Source organism: Columba livia, chromosome 1 (genome assembly GCF_036013475.1).
Source record: "Columba livia isolate bColLiv1 breed racing homer chromosome 1, bColLiv1.pat.W.v2, whole genome shotgun sequence".
In the NCBI taxonomy this organism is placed as follows: domain Eukaryota; kingdom Metazoa; phylum Chordata; class Aves; order Columbiformes; family Columbidae; genus Columba; species Columba livia.
Genome location: NC_088602.1, coordinates 129,494,029 through 129,520,818, shown reverse-complemented (window position 1 = coordinate 129,520,818; position 26,790 = coordinate 129,494,029). Strand labels below are relative to the sequence as shown.

Below are 26,790 nucleotides of genomic sequence, written 5' to 3'. Positions count from 1 at the left end.
CTTAGCATCCTAAGTAAAATTGTGCAATGCAGCATTTCTTTTCCCCTGAATTCTCCAGCTTCCCTCCTTAAAATAATCTGGCTCTGGCTGACAGCCTCATTCCAACCTCAAGGACTGACTAATGCCAGAGTAAATTTTGGTGAGGTTCATAGTGTTTCTTATGAGGCTCTTAGCATCACTCACTTTTGTCTGCAGATATGCTGTGGATGCAGCACCACTCTGTAGCATTCTGGAGCAGAGTCTTGTACTGGCCATCGCTTCCATGAAGGAAAACAACTGGGAAGAGAGGAAAAAGAATGAAAGTACTGCTGCCACCCGTTTGTCCTCATTCATGAGCAACATGTCCTACCCTCCCCCTTTTGGTTTAGAGCCCCCACAGAGACTCTGTTATGTTGACAAGCTCTGAAATGTGTATCAAATCAGGAGATAAGAAACAGCAAGCTATTTCTCCCACTACTGGTCACTGCCTCCTTTGAACAGGCATTAATTGGATAAACTCCTCTCACCTCTGCTGACTGAGAGACTCATTTTTCTCAACTGATTAAACCAGCTTAGACATCCTTTGAGGATGGGGTCAGGAAAGGGTTAAAAAAGTCATTGGATAAGCTTAATAAAAGTGGAATATTAATATACATTCTCTCTTAATCTTTTACCTTTATCCAGAAGGGGTAGAACTGTTGAGAATTGAGGCCTCAACGAAGGGACTTAAGAAACACAGAGGAGTCATCACAGACCAAATTAGTAAAGGATTTCCCTTTTGGTCAGTCCAGGCAGCCAGTGTGGGCTGGAGCATTTTGATGGATTTAGCCCCACCCTGCTAAAATATGGGCAGCCTGGTACGAGTATTTCCAAGGAGATCACACTGGCTCTTTGTTGGTAACATGTTCACAGGGAGCTCTGAGACAGAAACCAGATCAGGAGAACCGACATCCAAAAATTAGCCTTCAGGGAACCTATTCAGGTGACCTCTGACACCGAAGAGACTTCTCAGCTCTTGGTGGGAGGGAAGAAACTGACTGGTTTCATCCAGGTCTGGCTTTATTCAGGCGGGCAGTAAAGTGAGAGGAGCAGTGGGAAGGCCTGGCAGGGAATGAACCTTCACTATGGAAGGGACCCTGCTATCCAAGAGGGCAGAGGTGCGAGAGGGCAGCAGAACAGGCTGTTTTGATGAAGGGCATATGCCTGCTGGCAGGGAGACTAGGATATTGTTTTTCCATCTGACAAAAGGCAGTCAACAGCTCTCTTCATTCCAGGGGAATTAAGAGACCCTGGAACTCACCAATGCAGATGGTCAGAAAGACAGTTTTGATGGCAAGGACAGAAACAAGGAAGACCCAGGGGTTCTGCCAGGAGCAGCTTCTATCTTCTGCCGGAGCTGAAAAACACAAGGCAAGAGTCGGAACTTCCCAGCCCAGAGATGGGGGAATGGTAACCCAGGTGCTCTATACCTCAACAACTTGCTGCTACCTTTGTTCCAAAGACTGGGGAACACCATAGGTGCTGTAACCAGGTCCTGCTGTAACCATGTCCTGCTACATTAGCAGCTGATCAGACTCACAGAGTAGGGCAATACGGGCTGCCCTAAAGCTGCTCTTTTATTTCACTTTTTATCACAAGTTCTGCCCGTACTATTCGCAAACCGCATTTCTTTCTTTGTCCTCCTTTCTCCTCAACACATCTTCCTCTTTGTCCTCTATTACTCCTGTATTTGATGGAACACTCTTTCATGGAGCACTCTTTCTGTAACCTCCCTCCCCTTCATCTCTCTTTAGAGCTTCTTTCTCTCAGCTACCTATATTTTGGCTCAATCCTCCAAGCCCTTTTATGCAATACTGTATAGTCACCCAAAGAGTGACTGTCCAGCTCAGTGTTTGCAGAGGCAGACACACATAGGAGATTGTTTCCACAGGAAGAATGGGCACTTTGAAGCTCTTGGTGAAGAAAAGCTGCTAAATTAATGTATACTGTGACTAAGTTACAAAGGACATACCCATCATTAACCTATTGACATGATAAGTTCTTCCTAACCACCTGCAAAAGAAGGGGATATTTTTCAAGTTTTAGATCCTTCAGCAGGACAAGAGAGAGACAGAAGATTAAGTAATGTGTTGTTTAGAAGCAGAATACTTAGCTTATATTTTACTAGTAATTAATAGATGTATTGTAAGGAAAAACTTTCATTTTCCCTGGCTCTGGGAAAAACGCCATGCTCCCAGCCTGGGCACTCCTCAGTTTCCTCATGTCTTGCTTTGCTCTTGTCCTAAACCCCTTCTGCTGATAGGGGACAAGCCACTCTAAGGTGCCCGTTACCTATCCCAGCCCTCTATTTTCACCCACCTCCTCCTCCTTTTACAAGATGACAGAAAGGAAGGCTTTGTGTTTACCTGCAGTTCCAGGACAGACTCTGCCTCGATGATTCATTATCTCTATCGTAGTACCACTCTTCTCCACCAAGACTCTACATGACAATATGGCCATGAATACTGCCTTCCTCCTGTACAGAAGACTGCAGTAGAGCAGCTCCCACACTAGTGAGGAGACTTCACAATCTCTAATTCAACATGCAGAAAAAGCTGTATCCTGGATGTTCCCCACATCACATGGAGATGGGGGAATTTTCATCATTTCTCTGCCAGAATATTTCACAAGATGCTCATTGCAACACAGAAAATCACAGAAACAAATGAAAACAGATGAAGAGTAGTATCATTTCAGCTCTGACAGCCTCCTTTTGCACATATTCAAACAGTTTCACAGGACATACTACTGACTTTACCTCTTTGGTGTTTGTTCTTCCCTGATATGTCTGTGAAAATGTCTACACTGCTGGTATTTGCCAGCAAAGGGCTATACCCATTCAAAACAACCTGCAAAAGGGAGTCAGAAAATGACAGGAAAGCACATCTGTGACTTGATCTGGACAAGTCCTCGTATGAAGCCTGAGCCCAGTAACCCAGAGAACTTGACATCACTGTTTTTAACTAATTGCTCAGAAAAAGACGATGGAACTTTGAGTGGAGGGATTGCATGTGACCTGTCATTATAGACCTGAAGGTCAGAAGGGATGACTAGATGCTGCCAGAATCCCCGTGCCTTACAGATCACGAAGTTTTACTTGGTAATGACTACAAAAGGCACAGCCATTCACGGTACTTCTAGCACTGCTTAAGGTGACTTGATTCAAAACTCTGGAGGATAAAATGTCCCTTGTTGTACTCTGAATGGACTAGGGTGGGTACACAGCCTTTGCTCTTCCATGTTCCCTCAGCTAGTTTCTTCTGTGAAGAGGCAGACACAGATGCACTGAGGAAGGAATGGGATAGCTAACATAATAGCGCAAACACGTCAGTTGAAGACTCAAAAAAGCAGGGCACAAAGCTGGTTACAAAGGAAGACAAGCCTAAAGTGTGTGTAGAAAACATCCTCTGAGAATGATTTTTGTGCACAACAGGCTGCAGGCAGAGTCAAACCATCCAACAGCTCTGTTGCATTGGAAAGATCATCCATACATGTGCTTGCTGTATTGTTGTAGAAGGTATGAGCTTCTAGAAGTCACTAGCTACTGGATTCACAACATAATGAGAGATTCTCAAGTGACATTGTAAAAAGTTTCCAGCTGTCATGCTGCAGAACAGAATAGAATTGCACCACAGAGACCCTAAAATGTGAATGCATTTTATCTGTTATTGCTCTAAAATATACTTGCTCTTGTGATATAGGCAGGGAGCTGACTTCAGCTGATCAGTATGGATGCAAAACAGTTAGAAGGAAAATGTACTCAGCTTATGTGGTTTAAATCTAATCAGGATGGATCTAAGCAGTTTAGTGATTTATTCATGCCACATAATTAATTGACAAACCATGACCTGTATATTGAAGATCAGTATTAGCAATCCAGCAGATAAAGCACAATACCAGACATCTACAAATTCCTGAACATCTTTAAGTAAATAATTCCCAAAAGCTCTAACCCTCACATACACACAGATTCACATGATTATTCGTGCAACCTCCCGTCTCCCACCCCTGCCACAGTACGTGCAGACTGCAAGAACACATCCCCTTTGCTGGGACCAGAGGTTCCCCTGTTCTCACACACTTTGCTGAAGATGGAGGTTCATGTACCTGTGCCACTTCCTGCAGTTTGCTAACCCAGAGGCCAGTGAGAAACCACAAGGTCACATATGCACACTGAAGTTGTGGGTCTGTGTGTGTTCCATTCTTTACTGCTGGGAATGTTGTCTATCCACAGCATCCAACAAGGAGGTACTCTGTTACAGACAGAGGTTGAAATGTTGCAGAGCAAATGTCAAAACAGATTTTGACTGCCACTTCCTTCTTTATTCTCTGTTAAAAATGTTCTTCCTTATTCTAAACTTTTTCTTTCAGACTGATTCTTCTGTGCCTCAAAATCCTTTCACTAATTCCCTGGTTACTGTTAAGCCAGTTGATGGTTATATTCCTTTCTGATATTAGCGGGTTTGGGGCAAAAGGCCTCTCGGATAGTTTCAGGAATTCAATTCACACAGCTATTTATATTCACATTCCTGTTTTATCAGTTGTTGCCATCAGGCCATGTGACAAGATGAAGGTCTATGCAAGCACCCTCCCATGAAAGTGCTTCAGTCTGTGCACAGGGTCTGAAGCAGAGAGACAGCAAACTTTCTTTTCAGCACCACAAACCAAGCTACTGTTCTCAGCAAATCAAAAGCTGACCTTACAACATTCAGGTGACTAACAGCTCTGTCCCACTCTGGGACAAATAGTCTCAAAGTGCTGACGGTAGCCAAAGTCTGCACTGGCCTGCACAGAAACTCCTCAGTAGTCTTGGTGCCAGGCAGCTGGGCCTCAGTGGAAGGCTTTGGTACCATTGCAAGTATCCTATATTTCCAAAATGGCAGGAACTCATTTCTCTTTCCTGCTTCATAAACACCAGCAGCACACTTGGGGAAAGCATGTATCAATGACCTCAGTCTTCCTGTGTGTCTTCCCACAGTTGTGCAAGTAGAGACTCTCAGCTGCTCTCTACCTGCTCCAGCCTTGAAGAACTTCACTAGGGACACTTGGTTATTTCACTTCACAAATGTATGTGTCAGATCAGTGTGCTGGAACAACAGGGTTCCACCTGGCCATGCAGAATTGCCAGGGACTCCTGTCCTTGAACCAGTGAAGACAGTGGTACTCGGTTATAAAAAGTGCACTCCTGGAAGAGGCACCTGAGAACCTTGAATCTACTTTCACGGATCCTTCAGTACAGACGAGAGTCAACAAGCACAGCATGGACACAGACAAGATCAACGGGACATGAACTAAGGAAAATATTGCAGTTACAAGGTGTCTTGCAGGACTCAAGGTTGAAGGACAAGACAGAATGGAACTTCCCTCAGAGGTACTCTGGATCTGAGAAGCTGAATAAAAGAAGCTGGAAGATGAAACTTCATCAAAATTTCTGCAAATTTATAGCACACAAGAAATTAGCTGCAGCTTCTGTTTAAGAGGTGGAAACACAGCAAACCACATGTTGGGAGTACTGAAGGTGCTTGGTTTTAGAATCAACCAGCCACCTGAAATAGGATGGAGAATGCATGAGAGGGTTCCAAGCACTACCAAAGAACAGCAAGTGTGCTCACATTCAGAAACGAACTTGTTGGATTGGAGATTGGAGAATGGAACTCATTCTCCAGGGTAGAGAGCAGTTTCTCCATCAACTCGGATACCCTGGGGACTCCTGCTTTCCAGTTTTGTTGAATTCAGAATGATTTGCAACAGTCAAATAAAGGCAAGCAGTCTATAACGGAATACTGTCAAAGTGAAAGGCAGAAAACACAGAGGAAGCACTACCAGTTGTGCCAATACAGGAAGAGAGACTTAATCCCATGGGAAGTTCTTCCCAATATGCTTGCTTTCTTTGCACTTTGAAGGACCGAAGACTAGCTCCACAGTTCTGAGCCCCAGCAGTATGCATGAGAGCACAGCTGACAGAGGCAGACAGCAGGCTTAGCAGTTCGTGCAGCAGTTTCCAAGCTTGGTTTTCAGCAGCCAAGTACAAGCAATCCAGGAGGTTTCTGGAGTGCGTTGGTGGTAACCTGACTCAGGTATGGAGGTAACCTGATGAGGAGACATGCTCTGCTGGATCTCACACTTACAAATGAGGAAGAACTGATTTGTGATGTAAAGGCTGACGGCAGGCTTGGCTGTGATGACTACGAGATGTTTGAGTTCAGGATCTTTCGAGGAGGTAGCAGGTCAATATCCAGGGTCACAACCAGAGACTTCAGGAGAGAAGACCCTGGCTAATTTGAGGATCTCCTATGGGAAGATTCCCACTTACCTGATTTGCTTCTGTATTGATCACGACCGTGTGGGACCCCAACCATGTGCTGGTGTCCTTGCTTTCATTCCAGGACATCTGTTCAATCATTATGTAGTAGCAGCATTTTTGAAAGCATCTCCAGCCCATCATGCAGCACATCCTCGCACTGAGTAATGGTAACAGGCCACAGAGTGAATGCTGCCAAGAGGACAGAGAGGGAATACGGTCTGCTGTCTGGAGAATCACCCAAGTCATGAGGACAATGCTGGATTGTACTCTGCAGGTTCTTACCCAGACAGCTGACCATACCATTAAACGTGTGTCCAAATAAGCTACAGGAAAAGGCCCATCTCATTGCAAAGCCAGTGTCTTTGTCAGGCACAAGTAATTGAGGGACATTTCCTATGTCTTGAAAAGACAAATGTAGCATATTTTGGAGCATCTTTCGGAGCATCTTCCATATGAGGAGAGGCTGAGAAAGATCAGTTCAGCCTGGAGAAGAGAAGCTCAGTGCTCACCAACTGCCTGACCATGTCACTTCCACTCACGTATTCCCACCTTTCAGAGTAAAGATGCAGACTCCAGCATACACACCCATTCCAAAAAATCTTCTGTGTTCTTGTCAGGTCACTGCTGGTCTCTCAGTTTTACTCAGGGTGAGGTTTCCTCCATCAGACAGTTGATGCTGCAGCTTCAGAAATTTGAAGACAACGGCTCTTATTCATGTGGAAAATTGTCCCAGCTCAGGTGTACTTCTGCCTTCCAGTGGATTACAACATGAACTTGTTTTTATGTCAGTGCTTTCTATCTGTGTTGACCTGTGTGGCTTCTTATGTGTACATATTCTTTTTCTTCTATATGTATCTGGGTGTGTACATATTGTACATACGTGTTTGGTCTCACTACCATTTGGAGCTGGGGACAGAGAGCTGCAGCAGCCTTGCCTCTGCTGGGCTACGGGATTCAACAGCTCCTGCCACCACCCACTGTTGTTCATAGAACTACTCTCATTAATTGATTTAGGAAGGCAAATCTCCTGGTTACCTTGTCTCTAGTACAAATTCTCCCCTCTCTTTGAGGCACAGAGAGAGGATTCTCCTCATATTAAATCAACCATGAGCAGGTCAGACCCCTGACACAAGTTTCTGTTACTCTCCTGGGCAAGACTTTCTGCCACGGAAACAAATAGTCATAACATCCCTAGAGCTGGTTTCCTGTGCCCAGTCCCCTGCAGATCTTTGACTGTGTGCCATGGGACTGCATAGCCAGATTGCCTCTGAAGGGTTTACTCTTACTGGGTAGACACAATGTGTACTGTGGTAGTTGCATAAGGCTTTGTCCTGGCACAGCAATATCTTTTGATCCTGCTTATACAAAACACCTGCAGCTTAGAGAGGGAAAAAGAGAGCGATCACACACAGACTTTTGCATTGATTGAATGTTGTATAGGAAATCCACATTTATTCAGCAAAACCAATGCAACTAGAGGACGTTCTCTGTGTGTCCCAAGAAAAAACAGACACATCTGCTCAAGAAAACAAAGGAAATCAGAGTTTGGAACATGTGTTCCATTCCTCTTTCTTGCTCCTGAAGAAGTCAAGCTCTTTTCAGCCAGTGGCTGCCTGACTGACTCAGAGGGAAGACAACACAGAAGCTTTGATGATCCTGAGCCTTCGTGAGTTCCTTGAGCTGATACATGCACTGAGGGTGCTGGACACAGGGCAATATCACTTCTGCTCACTTTGTCCCATTCAACATAGTAAAGATACAGGATTCAGGGCCCCAAATCCCTCCCAACACAGCCCTCGGCTCTTCCCAGCTCACTATTCATCCCTCAGTTTTACTCAGCATGAGGGTGACTCCATCACACAGTTACTGCTGCAGCTTCACAAATTCGATAATGTTTCTCACATCGGGCATCATTCCAGTTGTGTATTTGTGAAATCGTATGGATTACAACGCACATCTCAGCATCCACATTACTTGGTTCGTTTGTCCGCCAGAACCTGAGATAGAGACAGATGTTACTCCCTGCTGTGCCCCAGAGAACACTGCTGGAAAAGGCCAAAGCAGGATGCAAGGACTGGAGAGGAGACAGAAAAATTCCAGATGATGATTCATAGACAGAAGCAGTACCATTCCTCTCACTCTGCTATACCACTGGCACCAGTGTTATGTGGAAACCTACCTTCTTCCTACAGCCAATACAACAGTGACCTCCACAGTCCTGGTAGGGTGATATGCTCACCACCATTCAGCCCATGGACTTCACACTAAGCAGAGGCATGTGTCTGCCTCCAGTACAAGTTTGTACTCCAGGAGATGGAGTGAGGACAGCCCTGGTGATCTCTTTCTGTGCTCCATCTCTTTCACAGCATCACAGCACTGGCCATGCCTGTGCACATGTGCATGGTGAGGCCAGTATGGAGGTCAGGCAAAGCTGGTCATCTCTGAAGGGTTCTTCCTGCTGGTGAGATGCAGCTTCATTTGTTTCTATAACACTGATGGCCACATCACAGGTAGTTAACTAACAACCAATAACCAAGATGGATGGGGCCATGTGAACCTGGTGTACTACACAGCACTCTCCTGCTCCATCATTGTCATCTCACAGGGATTTGTCTCACCTCTCTTTTATGCACCAACAGACAACCTCACATATTCTCTTGAACTACCAGGAGCTGCATCAAATACTTAAAATCTGGAGATACTTACGCTGCTGACTCATTAAGTGGAGTCTGGTCCACCCACTGCCACTGGCCCACTTTCTGTGCACTCAGACCGATATAGTAATTTCTTTGTGAGAAATGTTCTAGATCCTTAGTGAGGAAAACCTGGAAATCAGGGAGAGTTCAATGTCCATAAGGTGAAGGACTGGGCAGAGGGAAGCAGCAGGAGTCCCCATGGGGTAAGGCTGGTGGCAGAGGGGAGCCAGTGCTGAAGGGATGCAGAAAGGAGATCCTCCCGCCCCTGCAGGCAAAGAGGGGTTCTGAGTCCCCTCTAGGACCTGGCTCTGTGTCTCTGCCTATTGTGCCTCTCTTCAGTGCTGTACATACCTGCTCTGCTTCACTGTTGATCACCACCAGGTGGGAGTCCATCCCAGTGCAGTTCTGCTTACTCTCAGCCCATCCCATCTTATCATCTGACAGATAATAGCAGCTTTCTTGAAAGCGTTTCCACCCCTTTGGGCAGCACATCCAGCCTCGCCCTGTGCAGTGAGAGATCACAGATATGAATGCTAATCACAACAGAGATGGTGACTGCAAGGATCCCTGTTCTCCAGGTACAATGCTCACGTTGTCCTTAGATCACTTCTGAGAGAAAGGGCTTGAATAAACAAGGATAATACAGATATTTCTTCCAATTGCTTTGGGGTGTGACCAGTGAGTTTTGTGTACACAAATCCATGGTAATCCTTGTTACATGATCTCAGGTCTTGACTTGACTAATGCAAAGTTATTTTGGTGATCTGGTTTGACTTCGGTCATAATCTCCTTTAGGCCTCTAGCCCCAGGGAACAGGGAATATTGCTTCTTTCCCTAGCTGGAGCTGCACTTTTACTATTGCTCTATTATTAACCTTCCCTGTACTGCTGTGTGCTGTTCCTTTTTGTTTTGTCAGTGGTCACAGCCACCCTGCCCTCCAGGACATCATTAACATGGCCTTCTCCTCCCCTTAAACTGTTAGCAAGAAATCCGTTTTCTCTCCACTTTCTTCTCTTGAGTCTGCCCCTTCAGAGTCTGGTCCCACTAATGGCTGCTGTCAGAGCAGACCCCACCATTCATTGTCCCTGTCTGAAAGACCTCTCCCACTCCTGCCATCACTACTGACCTTTGTCTTGTGGCACTGCTGAAATGCACCACCACTCCATAAATTTCTGCTGTAGGGTTGCAGGCTGGTCAGTGATATGGGTGAAGGGCATCATGACTGGAAAGGGAGAGGAAAAGCAGCAGGATTACCCCTTTCTGCTGGCCCACAACACACCATCTTCGGGCTTCATTCTTATTTTCCCCATTTCCCCACCAAGCACTGTCTCATCATTACCTCTCCTCAGGCTATTTCCATTTCACAAGTGGCAACTGCCCTCCTCTCTGTGAAGGGAACAGGCCTTTCTTCTCCCACCATCCCACAGCTGCCCACAAGGACTACTCCATCCACTGACTGAAAAGATCTAGCCAGGATTACCTGTACAACAAAGCTAGAGAAGCCTGTGACCCCCCCAAGCAGTGCCTGGTGGCTGTAGCCAGCCTGTGGTTTGTCAGCAGAGTCTGTCCCAGCATAGGCCAGCTGACATGCCTCCTCGGGTGCTGTGGAGATAAAGATGTGGGGTGAGTGTATCCTTGGTCCAAGGGCCTGAGAAAATCGGCCTGAACAAGTGGTATGGCTGCCTTCCCAGGCAGAAAGAGACAATCTTTCATGTCACAGAGCAGAAGGACTGCTGGAAGGACATCACGCTGAGGACATGCTAGACAGGGTGGGATTGAATTTCACCCAACCACAGGCATTTAGCATGTAGATATCTACAGCCAAGCTGCCAGTCTAAATCTCTTTACAATTAGTGAATAAAAAGCAGCATTTCAGTGGAACGGTTTATCTCTTCCTAAGATAGGCAGCAACAGTAGTTTGGATAAGTAACCCATAGATGTACTTATTCCATCAGCAACAAATACAATCCAGGTGAAGGTAATCACATACAACTAGACCTTCTGAAACCAAGGTAGAAGGTAAACTCCTAGGACTTACTAGCCAGTCTATGGAGAATAATGCAGCGTTGAGGACAAGTGTCAGCCGGCCACATCCACAAACTGAAGTACTTATCACTAACTCAGACACTCAGGTATATTGACTGGAAGCTGATCAGTGTGTGCTAAGTTATACATATGTCTATTTTTGTCAACCATTTCATTTAGAAACACTGTAGTAACAATATATTGTAGTGAGGAGAGCAGAGTAATTATAGTGGCCTCTGTGACTGATAAGTGGATCCCTATAACAGAAGAAGGCTCAGAGGAGGCAGGGAGGAGTGATGCATGACTGAACACCACCGTTTCAAAGAAACGGTGAGCTTAACACAAAGGGGACCAGACAGAGGCCTTTGTTCTAGTTCAGTTGAGTGAAACAACCAGTTATATCAACCAAGTGAACTGACCCTCTAAAAAATTGAAAAGATGACAACATCTTCCTAAGTTAGCCACACTAGCATGGGGCAAGTATGTACATGGTTCAGCCCAAAATAGCATAAAAACCTCAATTACTAACAAAAACATGTCTGAATAAATCAGTGGGTCTGAGATGGCTTTAACTCACATATGCCTTCTGGGTCACTGGGGTGTCTTGACATCAAGGATATTACAGAGACTAGTAAGGAGAATCACATTTGTATTGCGATTCAGCAGTGCATTGCGTCTGCTACCCTCTGCTAAGTGCCATTTGTAATCGTGTTTTTATTCCAATGCATTGCTGTATCACTCTGCTAAATCAAAATCCTATATAATATGAATTTACTTGGATAAGTAAATTTGCCATTAAAGATTAAACCTTCCATGTGTGGAACCTGCCCAGACAGTATTAGACTCTAATAGCCTACCCTAAACCTTCCCAAACATTTAACAGAGTATCATGAAAAGTTATGCATTTGGGAACAAAGCAATACAAATTTTGGGGACTTGGGAACTAATGACAGCAAAAGGAAGGGCATCATTTTAGCCTGACAACATGCCTTCTTCCAGAATCTGTCACTTTTACTGACAATTTGTGCAAGCATGCCATGAATGATCTTTAGTGGAAAATGAGAATGAGGCAGCGATCATAATATCCACAAACTGTGTGTGCAAGAATCACTTTTAATTAATTATTCTAGTAGAATGCAGATAACATTGAAAAGGTGAGAGTTTCCATTAGGACACCAAGTGTGTCAAAGCATCTTAAAGAGCTCAAGTGCAAGTCAGGCTCCTGCATAGACACCTTTGCTGCCATCTTCAGGCTTTTCCTCCTCTGCTGTAATCAAATAAATTATTTTTGTGTGGTATGTAGATAAAGAATTGTTCCATAATCCCAAAGAGGTCATGCAAGATGGGGATGTAGAATCTGGGAACACTGAAAAGTCTTCAGGGTAAACAGTGGAAGATTTGGGGGATGTATGCAGAAATGTATGAAGTCCAGGCAGAAAAGCCCAAGACCAAGCTACCTCGAAATTCTGAAGATGGCTATGCTTTACCTAAATCCTTCTGTCATTCTAAGAAAGAGGATGTTTACAACGGAAGTATATGGCATAATGCTGTGGTAGTCCTAGCTCCCACATACCAGTTGGCCAACTGGTATGTGGGAGCTAGGACTACCACAGCATTATGGTTTGGCTGGTCTGCAAGAGAGGAGATGTGTGTCATGTACCCTTAAATCCCCAGTGTTTAAGTAGTTGGGAAATGTTTTGCTCATAAACATACCTTTCAAATAGTCAACATTTAGGTTTTCCGAGCCCAAATGTTGGTGCTTGCATCCTTTCTCATGGCAAAACAGTTCCTGAGTAGTACCCCCTCCTAGTTGGAAGATGGAAGATGTCCCCCTCTGGCTCTGATGTCTGCTTTTCTCCCAGCACTTCCCCTAGACCTCTCTTCTGTAACCGGCCTGCACATACTCACCAAGGAGAACAATGAGGACAATGCACACCAGGACGAGCAGTAGTGAGATCAGCCATGGGAGCCAAGGCGGGTATTTCTGGGGATGGTGCTCATGCTTCTTCATTTCAGGAGGTACTAATAGTGAAGGAATACACCAAACACAGCACCACAGTCAACTATGCTTCAGTCAGCCCACATACCAAGGATGTACAAATTCAAGGGACAGCTGCTCAAAAAAATGCAGTTTTATTTCTGATGTGGAAGTTACAGCCATCAATTTTAGATAATAAATCTAACCAATCCAAATGTGTTGTTGATGTCCTCAGACTGACTGCTCTACCTGTGGCTAGCCAGATCTGTGCATCCCACATTCATACCCAGGTGGCACAGAAAGCACTGCCAATATGCATGCACCTCACCAACAGAAGTGAAGTGCACTAGATTTTGTGCATATTTAGTGGTTAATCTCCCTGCAAAATGCTTCCTGCAGTTAGTCTGCATGCTTGCAATGTGGCCAGCATAATCACAACACAACAGATCTGATGAGAATATGCTGGTTATTCAGCATGTAAATCCAGCGTCTCTTAAGCACATGAAACAAGGGCTGTGCAGCACAGATGCCTGTGTTTCTACCTGGGATATCCTGGTTGGAAATACAGGAACCTTAACTGCACTGTGCTGTGGACCCCATGCCAGTAGTATCTGCCACCTCCTGCCATAGGTGGTGTTTGATTAGCTGCTGCCTTCTCTTCTCTATCTTCCAATGACTGCCAATTTTGTTATCTCTAGAGCCCAATTAGAAGATGTTACAAAATGGGAAAACCCAGATGAGTTTGGACATTACCAACATGGAGTCTGCATAGCAAGAGCTCAGAAGGACAACAGAGCTGGGAGACTCCCTCAATCTTTCAATAATTTTCAATTGTATGAGCATACCATGAGGCTGTGAGAGACATTAGCACAGTGTTCAATGTTACTAGCAGACACTTATCTGAATTAAAAGTATAAGCTAAATGTGTGATCACTTGGACGGGCACACTCAAAGACATACCCTGAGCACACACAGCATGCATGACCCTGGCATTAGCAGCTCAAGCAAACATGGCTGGATCAGGTGTCTTTGGATTAGGTAACTGGGAACACAATGACTTCCACCACCCTCACCTCACCATGATGGAAATTCTAGCTATAACCAGAACCAGCTAATCTTGGTGCACTGGAAACAGTGAGCTTTCAAGTCAGTCAGGAGTATGTACCGTCTTTATTTCCATGACTCATGTCTCGGAGAACACAGGGAATAACCTGGAGCTGATCCCTGCTCTGTTTGGGGTTGTAGAACTGAGGTAAAGTGGTAAATAGGCAAGTTAATATCCTTAGCGGCAATTCATTCATTTATTTATGCATACATACTTTCATTCGTCTGGAACCTGCTGTTGTGTAGCATCCTGTATCTAAGTGTGGAAGCAATGAGCCATACATGGAACATCTCTATGTGTTCCTACTTGTGACATTATAACTACAGAATACATACCAATCAGAACATCTTAAATTTGCACAAAGCCTAGTAAAGACACCATTTTACAACTGTGATTTTTAATAGCAAAAATTTGTGTGTGTGAATTATTTTTCTGGAGTGGTAGACATCAGCCACAGAACTGAATCTTCCTCCAGATCTTAGACAGTTCTTCCTTTGTGTATTTGAGTGTGTTTTGTTGAAGACCATTCTTCCTTTTAGTCTTTGGGTCTCTGTGTTTTGTTGAAGACCATTCTTCCTTTTAGTCTTTGGGTCTCTCTTCTCCAAGGACCATTTCTCAATCAACCAGGGACAACAGGGCTAATAAATTTCTGCAGACAGTGCCAACTCTCATGAAGCTGCAGATGGCAACTGACTGATCTACTGTAAAAAGGCATGTTGGTTCTCTACTCCTGCTCTCTCCATGAGCAGTTAGGGCTTTGGCTAATTTGCTGCCATTTGCTGCACTGGGACCCCCTCCACCTTTGTGAGAGATCAGACCGTTTGTAATAAAACACAGTGTCTATTGTTGGTACTTAGTATTTGTCCAAAACAGACTCTCTCATCCAAGGCAGCTACTGCCTGCAACATGCCAAGGCTAAGCACTCGTCCTGGACCCTCTACCATTTACTATAGTTGGTACTGCAAACAGGGAACTAAGGCACCCCAAATACCTTATTTATTGAATGCTCAGTTGAAACCTACTGTATGTGCTCCCAGTAGTCATCTTTGTTCATGTTGCAACACCAACCACCTAAAGATTCCCACCTCTCCTCTTGTAGACATTCCTTGACCCTCTTACTTCAGAACTCCTACAGTCTCCTGCTCATGTAGTGGTAGAGAACTCCTTTTTCTCACCAATTTATAAAAACCAGGTAGGAACCAGAGTCACAGAAGGCAAAGTCTGCATTCCCTGTTCTTCAGCTCCCTCCCTCCAGGTCTCCTGCCCTGAATAGCCAACCCATTCCTTACCTTCAACCACTGCAGCCGGTGATGCATTCTTGAACTTCACCTCAGCATAGGTGATTTCTGATGCCATTTAATCAGAGTGTGATCACTGATCCCTGTCCTTAGTTTTGCTATGTAAAAAGTGGTCCTTTTTGGTCCTTGGTCCAGAGAGAGACACCAATAAGTTACTGAGCCTTTCCCATCTACTCATTCAGCCTGTCTGTCAAAGAAGGCTGTGCTGAACACTGGAAGCACTGGCAATAACCTGAGAATTCCTTGGAGCTAAGAAATGCCCTGAACAGTTTTTCTGTTTCTAAGCCCAGGAAATCACCCAGGAAATTGCACTATGGAAACTTCTGAGAGAGAAAAGAAAAATGAGAACCTAAAAACCAAAAAGGAAATTGCACTTCTCCTTCCTCATATCAAAATCTCAGCTGATAAGTTTTAAGATCTTTTTTTTTTTCCTTTTTCACCCTTCTTTTTATCCTATTTCTTTCCCTTATCTTCATGCCTTTCTTTGTCCATTAGCAATTCTGTCATTGCTTTTAGGTTTGCAGCTATCATGGGTCTTAGTGCAGGTTAACTTGTAGCACAGTCCAATACAAAATGCATTCTGCCCTTACTTGTCTCTTGCAGTTAACTTGCATTTGCTACATAAAATACTGCATGCTATGTCGCATCCTAGGAAGTCAGTCCCAGTGGGCAGCTAACACTAGAAAAATAATCTCAAACAAGAAACTGTTCCTGTAGAAGTGAACATGAGGAATTTCAGCCTTAGGCAGAGGAATAGAAATACTCAGATTTTGTATATATCCAAGGATAAACAGAAAAGGATGAGGCCAGATCAGGGAAAATAATAAGCAAAGTGGAATAAAAAGAAATTGGGTTTGATGGTTTGAGAGGTTATTGAGAGAGCACACACCTGATTTACAGCCTGTGCAAGTTCAGAGCAGTGCTTGCTTCAGGGAGTCAGGCTCCGTTTCTGAAAAGAGGCTGAAAAGACCTGGTTTATATTTTTGGTCCAACACTGTAATTTCTCTCCCTTTTCTGCTTTCTGGTAAAGGTCTCTGATATTACCTTGGGAAAAATGTCAAGGCTACAGCTTAGTCTGATTTCAAGCTGAGGCAGATGTTGAAAGGAAACAATGAGACAATTAGGAGAAATGGCTGCTGAGATATGTGCTGAGAAATGCCAATGAGTTATGACACCCTGGAGAAAAAGGGTGTAAAGGGTTCAGTCAGCAGACAGGACTCAGGAATCACAGAATGGTTTGGGTTGGAAGAGATCTTTAATAAAACATCGATCCAACGCCCCTGCTATGGGTAGGGACATCTTTCACCAGACCAGGCTGCTCACAGCCCTGTCCAACCTCACCTGGAACACTTCCAATGACAAGGCAACCACAGCTTCTCTGGGCAACATGTTCCTGTGTCTTACCACCCTCATCATAAAGAATTTCTTCCTTATATCTAATCTAGATCTAGCTTCTTCCAGTTAAAACCTTTGCCCCTTGTCCTGTCACTACAGGTGCTGGTAAAAAGTCTCTCTCCATCTTCCTTGTAAGTCCCCTCCAAGTATTGAAAAGCCACAATAAGGTATCCAAAACAACCAGAAGGAAGAAGGAGGAAGCTATTCTTGGCTAGTTTGTCTAGCCGGAATTTCCTCAAGGCAGATCAGAATGACACACTAGCAGGACATCCAGGGCACCAGAATGGACGGTACACAGGGCAGAGCTGGAGGTGAGATAGGACAGTGCAAGGAAGAACAACAATTAGACAATACAGGAGAACAATGTGACAGAAGGTAAAGGAGGGATGTAGTGGACATCTGAACACAGATTATGGATAACTGCTCCTAAACAGACTGGAGCATATGTAGCTGGATTTCATTACCAAGGAGTCTCCTCATGTCTCATGTATTCTGAGCTGGCTTCACTTCTACTTTTTATATTGTGTGCAAAGAGGGTGACTATTATACAAGAAGAGCAGCAGCAGGACAGAAGCCTGGTCCCTTGAGAAGATACATGCTCCCTGCTTTTCTTTCCAACATCCTTCCAGCACTTTCCTTCATCTTCAGGATTGGGCCTCTCACTGGAACTAAGCCTCCCTAAGCATTTGGTGAAACCTTGTTATGTTCCCAAATTTCATGTGGAGATTTCAGTTAGAATAATCCTCTGTGTGCTTCCCTTGTGTCCCTTGCAAACCAAACCAAAGCAGACTCTCAGTCTCATGGGGAAAAGACTTACTTACTGGCAGTTTCAAACTTTCCACTCGGAAGAAATGGGAAATACAATCAGCAGACAGAGAAAGAAGTCACAGTGTGGCTTCATTAGCATTTTGCCATTGAAACACATCTCCAAACACAGCTGAGATATTTCAAATGCAAATTCACAATCCATTTCCTGATTTTACTAGAATAAAGTAGACTGCACTCAGACATCAGGAAACAGCTCAGTTCTTCCTTCTCAGCCATCAGAGTTGTTATTTACTGTCAAAAATCGACCCTGAACTGTACTTCCATAGGATACAATGATGGTCTCTTGTGGATAAACAGTGAGCTGATATTTCTGAAGGTAAAATTTGTGCTTTGAATTTCATATGCACTGACGGCATGTCAATGGCTGTGATATAGGAAGAATCAAGCCCAGCAGTTAGTTTCAGGGACGAAAACCAAGAAAAACCAAACAACCAAACAAAAAAACACCCCAAAAACCAAACATTAATTAAAAAAAAACCAAAACAACCACATACACACAAAAAAACAATTCACACTTTGTTTCACAGAATCACAGAATTGTTAGGGTTGGAAGGGACCTCTGGAGATCATCTAATCCAACTCACCTGGTTCACCCAGAGCAGGTCAGAGCAATGCATCCAGGAGGGTTTTTAATGTCTCCAGAGAAGGAGACTCCACAACCTCTCTGGGCAGCCTGTTCCAGTGCTCTGATACTCTCAAAGAAGTTTCTCCTCATGTTTAGATGAAACCTCCTATGCTTCAGTCTGTACCTGTTGCCTCTCATCCTATCGTTGGGCACCACTAAAAAGAGTCTGGTCCCATCCTCTTGCCACCCACCCTTCTGATTTTTGTAAACACTGATAAGATCCCCTCACAGCCTTCTCTTCTCCAGGCTGAACAGACGCAGCTCTCTCAGAACTGGACGCAGTACTCCAGATGCGGCCTCACCAGGGCAGAGGGGCAGGAAAACCTCCCTCGACCTGCTGGTCACACGCTTCTTAATGCACCCTAGGATACTGTTGGCCTTCTTGGCCACAAGGGCACATTGCTGACTCATTATCAACCTGTTGTCGACCAGAACTCCCAAGTCTTTCCCTGCAGTGCTGCTTTCCAGCAGGTCCACCCCTAGGCTGTACTAGTGCCTGGAGTTATTCCTTGTATTTGCATTGCTCTTCCTCAGTTCCTTCCTTCCACTTCCACCTATGTTGTGCCCTGCCCCCATGCAGTATACCCTTGTCCTCCCACAATACCTGTGCTTCCCCACAGACATCTTTCATCTCAACCCCACTCAGCACTGCCAGGTACTTCCCATGCTCCTAACTCCCTCATACCTCACAAGCCCCAGCTTCTTCCTAGGACTCATATGTTTGCCCACCACAACAGTCCTGCTTTCTCTCCTTACTCATGCTCCAGCTGCTGCCTTTAGGTGGTTGCTCTGCAAACTGTGCAGATACAATTTGGCTAGCTGACCCAAAAAGAAGGCAGCAGAAGCACTAACGCTCTTCGTCCCTCGCTGTCAGTGAAGTTCAAGTAAGGTATATCGGCAAGCCTTTCATCTCATAGGTGGTTTCACCCAATTTAGTGAGCAGGTCCATGTAATGGCAGAGGAGACAGCACCATTGCATGTGCCTTACTTCTTTTGAAAATCAAGCTGAACCAGTTGACTTAAAATTGAATTCATAAGCAAAGAGAAGGACTAATGTTGTGACCCCACATATTAAAAAAAAATCCCCTTCAGAAGTTGAACACTGCTGTGGTAGAAGCTGCAGGGAAGTGAGGTACTTCTTACAAGCCTGCCAGAATGGAGAGGGGCAGCTGAGGGAATTTGGTCATCATAGGTGGCACAAAGGTTACACAGGGTCATTGCATTGGCAGCCCAAAGCCAATACCTACCACCTCTTTAGAAGATTTGAAAAATGGCAAAAGCAAGCTGACATTTCCAAAATGTCAAGACAAAGGGATTATCTGTATGTATTCTTCAACAAGCTGACCTTGCATTCAAATGAGAAAAACTGAAATGACTACAACTTCAATTATTAAATTATCAGTTATTAGAAACACAACAAAGCAAAGGTAAAAGAGTCTGAAAAGCAACTAGCAGAAACCATCAGAACTAGTAAATAAACCCTTTGCTATAGTTACTGAAACCAGAAACCTTTACCCAAGCTTTGAAGAAAACTGAAGAGCTCTGCTCTCATGGAAACAAAGCTAAATTAATTATTTGTGACAGTGGAAGAAACTCAAGAAATTATCTCAAAAAAAAAGCACTTTTTTGTGGGGGATTAAACCAAAGGACATGTCAAAAATAAAAGTGATTGCGTAAAAGGCATAGAATTAGAAGGTCTGGGCAAGGCAGTCCCATGGGTTCCCAAGAAATTTGGGGGTGAAACAGTTGCTAACAGCAGTTGATGGCCTCTTGCCTAAAACCATCTTTTAATCACCAAACCACAGGATGGCAAGGAATATAACAAAGAAGGAGAAGGGGAAAAGTCTAAGGAGACTAGGAAGCTAAAGGTTTGACATCTGTAGTGGCCAAGTTTATAGAAACTATAACAAAATAATAAAGTTATTGGATGTGTATAAGTATGATGTACTCTGGGAAGGGTCAATTTTAAGTCTCTTGTAAGGAATCCTGCCTCTTGTAGTTCTTAGAAAGTGTCAATAATCATATGTATGAGAATAATTCAGCTACCTGTTCCTCAGCAAACACTTCTGAGGAAAGTGGACAGCCATGAGATAAGAAGGTTGATGTTTTCATTGTAAGCAGACAGGAAAGGTCAGTATAAATTAATGGTCAGTTCTCTCAGTGGATGGAAAGCACCTACAGAACTCTACCATGTCTGTAATAGGACCCTAGCTGGCCACTGACAGGACAGTCCTGCTATCACCTCCTTTTATGGAACCTCTAGCTAGTGCAGTCCTCCAGGTCACTCAGAGAGCCTAAACCCAGTCTTGGCTTTTTGTCTCTGCACCAGAGTGAGGAACAGCATCAGAAGTGAATCTTCCCTCTCCACATTGCATTAATCCTCTCCCAGGGATTAAGACAGAATTGGCCATGGAGCTAAAAAAGAGAAAGCAGAGCCCTTGCAGTCAAGGGAAGAACATAAAAAGGCACTGAAGCCTGGGGAATGGGGCCCCAAGGCCTGGCACTGAGTGGTTAGTAAGGGACGACAGATATCTAATCAAAGGGGATTCAGGCAGCCAGAGTTTCTTGAGAGGTTCTGAGCGATCTGACTGGTTAGAGTGGATCTAGCAACAAGTGATCCCACTGTGTACCCTGCTGCAAGGAACTGGCTAATGAAGGGAAGGGCAGGATGCTACAGTTCTTACTGCAGGAGCTGGGTTCCCCCAACTCTAGGGGACAGTGTGAAAGCACTGCAGCCTGCTGGGACCTGAGAGAAAGGCATCCTATGCCCTTGTGCGTGGCTGACAACACTGGCCAGAGCTGCAGGGAGAAGAGAACCCTTCTGAAAGGTCATTTGCCACCTCTCCTGATGACAGAAGGTGAACCAGGGTGCCATACACCAGGAGACTTAGGAGGAGATGGATTATACAGAGCTGAGGAAGCTCAGAGAAGAGGACACTTGAACATCCAAGGGTGAAAAAGAAACAGAGAAGAACTCAACTGGGAGTGAGAAAGGGAGGTGAGAGCAAAGAGTCGGAGGTATAAAAGAGGAGCTAGCACTGCAAGGACACTAATTTCTGGCAGGTGGTAGCGCATCACCACACAGAGCCCTGTCAGCAGCAACACTTTGTCTTGAACAAAACCACCTAGAGTGATACTGAAGCATTTTGAAGCCCAGCAGCTACTCAAAATGCTATGGTTGCAGTACCATGCAGAATGTGGTGAAAGGAAAGAAAAGTAGGAGAGATGGGAAAGAGGTGTTACTCCCCAAAAGGGTTTCTGCATTCCTCCTCCCCCTCATCTCTGCCAAGTTTTTGGAAGACCTGAGGGTTTCAAGTAGAACACACCATGTCCCAAAGCTATCTGAGCTGAGGGAGCTCAAACTCAGCTTCAGAAATGGCAAGTCATGTGTTCACCTGTGATGACAGGCTCCCAAAATTCCTCAGGTTTAAGTGAAGGAATAAGAGAAGCAAGAACAGTATCCAGGGAGCCCTCCAACAGACAAGAAGCCCCAACATGCCTCTTTACATATACCATTAACCCAGGATTGTTTCTTCAGAACAGAACTGAGAAATTATCCAGCCAAAGCCAACAGAGGACACATACAGATCCATTATCTCACAGCTTCATTGTCATTTCCCAAGCATGCCTTATACATGTACCCATGGTATTGGCTTCAGCTTCAGGTACTAGTGACAGTACCCTCTAATACTGCACCAGACATGTAGCCTATGCTGCCACATCTATAGCCCCTTAATACATATTCTCCAATCCTCCACACAGTTTGTGTGGCACTACTGATGCAGCACCTCCACACATCTTTTAGCAGTTAGCTTAATAACCTAAGCTCACAGACAAGTGCTCAAACTTCACTTCAAAAAAGAACAGGAGGAGTTCAGTTTGTATGGGCCAAACTTTAAAGACAACACACATACACAGACATACATGCAATGGCAGACCACAAGACCGGGGCATCTCAGTTTCAAGCCCTACACTAAGCTAAAGTGCATGAAGGCACTGAAGCTCAGAGGGCATTAGGATAGCAGAACATTTCTGCTTTTGAAAGCTCCAGTTCTGTTACTGTCAAACTCCCAAGAGGGAAGAAGAAGAAAAAAAAATCTTTAAACCATGCTTCTGTAAACTTGAGCAGGAGTCAGTTTTAAATCATTCAGGAAAGCATTTGCTGACAAGTTATGGCACTGGTGGCCATGAAGGCAGAGCTGCTATTGGACTGAAGGAAGTATTCAATAAAAGCCATTACAAACTCTGCTGTCACCCAAAGCTGTTCTGGACTGTTTTAAACCAGACCTACCAAAGTCCTTCTTCCGTCATCTTATGATTTTACCTTCCTCCTTTGTGCCTCCTGTGTGAGAAAGACTCCCCTTCCCTTCCCTTCCCATCTCAGATGCTCCTGGGGACACCTCCAGATGCTGCAGTTCTGCTTTGTGGCTTCCTCCATACCCAGATCTAGCCCTTGCTCACATCCGACCCTGAGGCACAGATGTCCCCTGCCCAGGGGAGATCACTGCGGGCAGCCAACTCAGGAGTCAGCATACTCTTGCTGACAGATGCCAGCTGCAATTTCTTTTAAGAGAGCTCTTCACCAGTGCTAGCTAGGTTGCAGGTGATGTTTGCCTGCATCCCCCACAACTCCCGATTGCGGGGGGCCCAGCTGGTTCCTGGAGACAGTGGCTGAGCCCAGGGATTGCCAAAAGTCCTGCAACAAAGGGCAGCAGGTGGTAGCACATGGTCACAGATGAGACTGGATTTGCAAGCCCTGTCACAGGTGTCACCAACCTAGGCTTTCCAGACCATGCTAGAAGAGCAGGGTAGCACCACAACTCTTTACATCCCTAAAGCACAAGACTCAACACAAAGGCTGCAAGCTACAGGCAGCTCCCTCCTCCTTCAGGGAATGTCTCTTCAGACTACTTCAAGGATTAAAAACCTGGTCTCCAAGACAGCTGACTCTGCCTCAACATGCTGGAGTTGCCATTCTAAAATGCTTATGAAAGAAAAGGGAAAGCAGACCATTGCAAATTATCTGGCTGGCCTGCCCCAAACACAAGTGATGCAGGAAATTCAACGTAGGCTCCCAGCAGTGACAGCTGGCAAAACATGGCTCTGGTCAGGAGCCACTGCAGGCACCAGCTCCTGCTGACTGATTTTCCCATGCTCAGAAGAAGCTTCAAGGAATGTCTGTCATAGCTCCAACTCTGGACGAGGACACACAGCTATAGCTAATAGCAGCCAGCAAAATTATGCTATCAAACTAGAAGGGCACTACATCCTGCAATGTGCTTTTCCTATTAGCATGGACAAAGCTATTAGTTTGGAAGAAAAAGACCCAAACCAGTCTCTAGACTGAGAATCTATTGTTCATATAATAGTGAGCACTCAATGGGTTGCCTAGTGTGGTGAGTTGACCCTGGCTGGACACAAGGTGCCCACCAAAGCTACTCTGTGATTCCCCCTCCTCAATTAGACAGGAGAGAAAAAAATGTAACTGTGCTGGGTTGTCCAAGATAGGGTTAATTTCCACAGGTAGGTGGGGGAATGACACAGCCAGGACTGCTGACCCAAAACTAGTCAAAGGAGTAGTTTTACCCAGGAGTTTTGCCTTTTCTTTCCTGATTCTCCTGCCTATCCCACAGGGGGCAGGGGAGGGGTGAGCAACCAGTAAGTGATTTTACTTGCCATCTGGGGTTAAGGCTAAATTACAACAGTCCTTTTTGGCAAGCCTGGTAGGAGATGTGAAGGGTTGGGATAACAACCCACCTGACCAGAGCGTGTTAAAATATGCATTTACTATGTTAGTATATATTAGTAGTCGCTGGTCATGATGTTGCTTTGTTTCTCTATATGGCTGTGCTACATGAATTCTTACATGCCCTCTGTATCCCCTGCAGTGCTGTTTACGATCTCTGGGAGATCATATTAATGTCCTGTGCAATATCAACTTACGAGATGCTGATTTCTCTTGTTTCATGATTATGTTGCTATTTTTACATACCACTGTTGTCATTCACGTACCTCAGGCACCACCTCTCGGACTTGATTAGTAATCACACCCGACCTACAAGGAAGATGGAGGGGAAGTGGAATTTTCCCCCGTTTTATCACCTCCCTTTTCTCCTTTGGCTTAGGTACAACCATTTTTGAGAACTTTGCATATCCTGGGGATATTCAAGCTAGCATGCTTTTATTGCTGTGTTTCCTGAATGTATCTCAGATCATGTACAAAGTTACACAAAGATTTTTTAAGAATAACACCCACAGATTTGCCTTGAGGCTAGATGGTCATGGGTGGCAGAGCATGTCAGAGAACACTGGCACATATCTAGAGGATTTCTCACCCCTAACGGTTTGGAGTTTCACTTGGGGCACTTCTATTGTCAGGTGCGAGGCAGCTAGGAAAGGAAGCATAGATCAGACAGACTTTGACTGACAACCAGACTGACCAATGAAAGTATTTCATAGTATTAGCATCATGCTACATATATAATCGGAGTCAGCTTTTCTGGTTTGTGAGATCCATTCAGGTTCAGTTCCGTTCCATTAGTTCAGCCTTTTGCCATTCTGTCATTTTGCAGTTGGCCTTTAGGTCTTTTCTGCCTTTTTGATGTCTCTCTCTCCCCAGCTCCGGCTGTTCCAAGACAAGGGTGCTGGTTGATCAGTGTGGATGGAGTTCATGAGGACTGCATTATCACTTTATATATATTTTTAATATATATCTTATTAGTAGGATATTAGTATTTTCTGTTACATTATTAAACCATTTTTATCTCAACCCATGCGTTTCTCTCTTCCCTTTCAATTCTCTCCTCTACTTGGGGGGCAGGAGGGCTTGGAGTGAGCAAGCAGCTACCCTGGTTTTGATTGCTAGCAACACCAGAGACTGTAGGCCTCAAGTAGCCTGCATACTAGCTTCTGCTGCATTACAAGAAACCACCAGCAACAGAGTGCAGGAAGAGATTGAAGGATTCAGCCCTTCCAGTCACAGGCCAAATCATTTTACTAGTGATTTATAGTCATAGCCAGCTTTTCCCACTGTGGACAAGAAGACTGTTCCTGATCATCACCAAATAGGAGAAGATTTACATAAGACACATTAAGTTGTTGCATTCTAGCAAGCCTCACTGTGACAAAAGACATGGGGACCAGGAGAATTTCCAGACAGGTCTAAACTCTCCCTCATGAACTGTATCCCAGTCCTCTACGTTTCTCTATGCACAAACAGGAGTATATCCCAGCACATCCCTTAGGTATACCTCACCTGAAAATCCTACTCTGAAGAAATACTCTCTGAGGCTTTTTGCTACAAGTGCTTATTGAAAACTCAGATAAGCTTCACCATAGCCCATGGACAAGACCCTTCACCTTCTGCCTGGCCAGGACCTACACAACATATCCACCATATTCACCAAAATTGGATAACAGCTTTGCTCCTAGATCCAAAGAAATGTAGTGTGTTTTGTTTTGTGAGGTTTTTTTTGTTTGTTGTTGTGGTGGGGTTTTTTTGCCACCACAGATGCTAGAATATTTGACAATGACACCTGTATTTACCAGTCTCATTCAAGCAGCTGACTTAAAAGATTAAGACTTCTCATCTTTACCAAGGCCACAAGACTGTACTTTTAACACAGACATACATAGAGCTTTGCTGTCTGGCAGAGGAACACCAAGCTGTGCAAGAAGAGATGGCTGCCACAAGGCTTGACAGAACATCAGGGCCATGAGCATATTTTTCATCTTCTGGTGGACTGGCTGCCTGGACTGAGGTCCATCTTAAATAATACAGGTGTCTGGCTTTGAGAAGCCTCTGGTAGGCTTGCCTGTGAGTTTGTATCAGCCAAGGTTCTTACCCCTGATTCCTGCCCGAGTTAGTGCAGCCATGACCATGCCTGGACGTGAACCCTGCTGATGTAAATCCTCATCCTGACCTGCTCTGACCTTCCTGCTCAGGCACTGTGGGGCTGTTCCTTTGTCAGCAAGGCCACTGCCTCTGTCTGCCTTGCTGTGACTCAGCTTCCAGCTTGCTCTTCCTTTCAGAGCAGCCTGCCCTTGCTGCTCCTTGACAAAGGGACCACTCAACTTACCTTGCACATCCCTGCAGTCAGCACAGACTGCTTCCCATTTAGAAGCACGGCAAGAATCAATTCTGAAAACATTTTCATTGTGTAGAAGCCTCTAATACCTGAAGTGCTAAATGGCAGGGCAGCTAAGTTTTCTCACTTGCTAGTTTTATCCATTCTTTTCAAGCATCATACACACACACACACTCAAGTCTGTTTCCATGCATTGGGGTTTTTTATGGTGGTGTTTTGTTGGGGTTTTTTGTTCATTGCCTTTGGTTGGTTAGTTTTGGAGGGGTGTTTGGCTGGTGTTTGTGGTTTTGGGGGTTTGTTTTTGGGGGGTTTTGTTTGGTTGGTTTTACCTTATTTGGAAGAGCGATAGGTAATTTTTGTGTCCTTCCACACTCCTAGGCTAACTAGGATCTTGCTGAAGGAAGAGCTTCCAAAGCAACAACAGTTTGACA

At 44.7% G+C, this 26,790-nt stretch overlaps 1 protein-coding gene across 3 annotated transcripts; it reads right to left on the bottom strand.

Moving 5' to 3' along the window:
* Window positions 1-223: 223 nt before the first annotated feature.
* On the bottom strand, window positions 224-26,655 carry LOC102083810 (C-type lectin domain family 4 member D). 3 transcript variants are annotated; one of them, XM_065029126.1, is made up of 8 exons: window positions 15,416-26,655; window positions 12,952-13,065; window positions 10,145-10,240; window positions 9,370-9,521; window positions 9,029-9,147; window positions 2,338-8,319; window positions 1,280-1,375; window positions 240-276 (listed from the first exon to the last, which is right to left on the bottom strand). In XM_065029126.1, the coding sequence occupies exons 1-6, from the start codon at window positions 15,480-15,482 to the stop codon at window positions 8,178-8,180; spliced, it is 690 nt and encodes a 229-aa protein (XP_064885198.1). In that variant the 5' UTR covers window positions 15,483-26,655; the 3' UTR covers window positions 240-276; window positions 1,280-1,375; window positions 2,338-8,177. The 3 variants fall into 3 exon arrangements, with proteins under 3 accessions (XP_064885207.1, XP_005509825.1, XP_064885198.1); XM_065029135.1 differs by having other exon boundaries at window positions 224-276; window positions 1,280-8,319; window positions 12,952-13,156; XM_005509768.3 differs by having other exon boundaries at window positions 224-276; window positions 1,280-8,319.
* Window positions 26,656-26,790: the final 135 nt, after the last annotated feature.